This window comes from Hoplias malabaricus, chromosome 3, assembly GCF_029633855.1.
Source record: "Hoplias malabaricus isolate fHopMal1 chromosome 3, fHopMal1.hap1, whole genome shotgun sequence".
NCBI classification, from domain to species: domain Eukaryota; kingdom Metazoa; phylum Chordata; class Actinopteri; order Characiformes; family Erythrinidae; genus Hoplias; species Hoplias malabaricus.
Window position 1 is genome coordinate 14952575 of NC_089802.1, and position 3189 is coordinate 14955763.

General features: G+C 50.2%; 1 protein-coding gene across 1 annotated transcript; it reads left to right on the forward strand.

Moving 5' to 3' along the window:
• The first annotated feature begins 1972 nt into the window (after positions 1-1972).
• On the forward strand, positions 1973-2980 carry adrb1 (adrenoceptor beta 1). The gene has a single exon (XM_066666311.1). The coding sequence runs from the start codon at positions 1988-1990 to the stop codon at positions 2978-2980; it is 993 nt and encodes a 330-aa protein (XP_066522408.1). The 5' UTR covers positions 1973-1987.
• The last annotated feature ends 209 nt before the right edge of the window (positions 2981-3189 follow it).

Here is a 3189-nt window from a genome sequence, read left to right on the forward strand (position 1 = left end):
ATAGTTGGATGAGGACTGCTGTGTTGATGCTTGGAGGGATTTACGACTGTGTGAGGGTCTGAGACTTTGCTGGGCCTCAGTGCTGGAATGTAGATGGGAGAGAGACATTATCCATGACTGCAGTTTTGGGCCAATCTGCCTAGTCTGCCCCCTGCTATAAGGAGGGGTAATTATGATCTTATCTACACTAACAGCTTCCTACTGCTGGCAAAAAAGCATCTCCCTCCAGACTGTTTAGGTTTCATAAGGAAAGTAACTGCCTTTTTATAGCTCGGCGAGTGGCGATTTATCTTAGGAAAGTACTGGGGCATGGTGGAAATTACCATCAGCTGAGCTTTGTGTGAGTATTGTGGAGCTTGCAGGGTTGCTCCCTATCTGTGCAAAGGTTCAATAATTGCTTCATTCTGTCCAGCCAGGGACAGTGGAACATGTTGCTCTCCATGTTGCTTTGCAATCACCAAGTTTTCTTCAGTGTGCACTGTGTAGCCACTTAGTGGGTCACTTTCATTAGACCTCAATTTATGTTCTAGTGTGTATTTATATCCGCTTCACAGGACAACATGTTAACAGTTACTCCAAAGTTTTACAGTGCAGGTACTGCAACAATGGTACAGTGCAAACTGTGGGTAACCATAACTACACCTGCTTTCATCCAGATCTTATCAGTGTGCTGGCGTTAGTTTAGGTTTCATACTTTAATTGTGTTGTGTGTGCAATGAAGCATTTTGCTGATGACACATGGCTCATGTTTGAGGTTTTTTTTTCATATGCATTTAAATATATTAGATACAGTCATAATACATCTTGCTGTATAAATGACTAAATTAAATAAAAAATAAGCTAATGACATAATAAGCAGTGCCATAATAGAAAAAAAATATCTATACAAAAGGATTTACATATTTGAATTTGAATCCCTGAACTATCCAACATTCTTAGCTAAGGGGGATTTTAATTTTTTTCAGATTTAAATACAACTGTATTAAAAACCAACAGATGGCCTCAAAAAACACAGAGCACACCTCCCGTTGCTGAGACCTGCAAAACACAAAGTCTGTATATTAAGTGTTTTGGGCTGTATACATTGCAGAACACTGGAATAGTAAGAAAGATATGAGACTTATAAAGACTATAGTGTTTTTCAAGCAATAAAAATTAGCACTTTATACTCACAGAACAAGTAATCTATCTGGTTTTTATCTGTTTGAATAAACAAGGAGAGATGCCATCAAATACCATTTGCTCTTTTACAGGTGTTCATAAATCTAGTACGTTTGTGGCTACAAAAAATAGTACCAGTTTCTTGCACCTAAGGCTGTGCAGTGTTTTCATGCTCTAGAATAGGAATATTCAGCATTTTGAGCGCTTCATAAGAGCTGAGTCAGAAAAAAGGCTACACTCAGTCACATATTATAATAAATTGTACGTTGTAAATAAAAAATAATATCAAGCAGATGATCGTGCTGAGCAAAACAAAGCATTCAGCATTCTTCGTTTTTTTTTTCCATGGTACCTCCATTTCTCCTCTTTCCAGCCGTGCGTAAAAACGCACCGACCTCAGCATACCTTCGTAGCTCCGCCTGTTTTGGGTGGGCATTAAGATGTAACTGGTTCCTCCGCTCTCGCCCTGTCTGTCTATTCTCTCTCCTCTCTCTCTCTCTCTCTCTCTCTCTCTCTCTCACACACACACACACACTTTCTCTGCCCCATATCTCTCTGTCTCTCTCTCTCTGACACACACACACACACTCTCTCGCTCTGCGCCTCGTGTTCGTCCAGATCAGGGCGAGGGACGGACGAAGGAGCATGATAACCACACGAGAGCGCGCGGTGCTCAGTCTGCGGACAGCACCCGCATGAGTGCGAGCTCGTGCCTGGCATGGGCGACTACGGCACCGGCAACAGTAACGGCAACGGCTCGAGACGCGGCGGGCGCGCGTCCCTGCACGCGACCGAGCAGTGGGCGGTGTGCGCGCAGGCGGCGGTGATGGCGCTGGTGGCGCTTGTGACAGTGGTGGGTAACGCGCTGGTGCTCTTGGCAATGGCACGCACCCCGCGCCTGCGCACGCTTGCCAACGTGTTCGTGGCTTCGCTGGCGTGTGCTGACCTGGTGGTGGGCTCGCTGGTGGCGCCTTTTGCCGCCGCGCTGCACGTGCGCGGCGCATGGATGTACGGGCGGGCTCTGTGCGAGCTGTGGACGGCACTGGACGTGCTGTGCGTAACGGCGAGTATCGACACGCTGTGTGTGATCGCCGTGGACCGCTATGTGGCTGTCACACGACCCTTCCGCTACCGCGGCCTGCTGACCAGGGCGCGCGCCGTGAGGCTCGTGTGCGCTGTGTGGCTCCTAGCAGCACTGGTCTCCTTCCCGCCTGTTCTGCTGCACTGGTCGCGTCGCACGGAGCGCACAGCCTGCTACGAGGACCCTCGCTGCTGCGATTTTATCACGAACGGCGCATACGCTCTGACCTCGTCTGCCGTCTCCTTTTACCTGCCCCTGCTCGTCATGGCCTTCGTGTACGCGCGCGTCTACGCGGAGGCCAAGAAACAGTCTCAGAAAATCGACCGCTGCGAGGCTCGCTTCCACAACAACAACAACACAGGGAACAAAGTTCTCCTCGGCAACAAAGAGCAGAAAGCGCTGCGCACGCTCGGCCTCATCATGGGCACGTTCACGCTCTGCTGGCTGCCCTTTTTCGTGGCCAACGTGGTGCGCGTGTTCCAGGCGCGCGCCGTGCCCGAGCGCCTCTTTGTACTCCTCAACTGGCTCGGCTACGCAAACTCGGCCTTCAACCCTCTTATATACTGCCGCAGCCCAGACTTCAGGCGCGCCTTCAGGGCGCTCGTGCGCTGCGAAAGGAACACCGGCGCCGGAGCGCGGAGCCAAGAGCGAGGGCGCCCCGCCGTCAGCTCCGCGGAGCTCAACGCGAGAGACACTTGCTCGCGCTACGAGGAGACTAGCGACACCACGCGCTGCTGAGGCTCGAAAACGGAATACTGTGCGCAGGACTACAGACTCAAGCGCATGCCTGAAGTGACCATAAGGTGATGCAGTTCAGACAGATCTCAGCAGTTAAAATACGCCTTTCGTTTTCTGCTTCTGTCTCTGTACAGCAGCAAAGGGTGCAGGGGTCTGAGTAGAACTGAATTGCGGGGGATCTATGCAGCCAAATTTTCTGCCACTTTTTA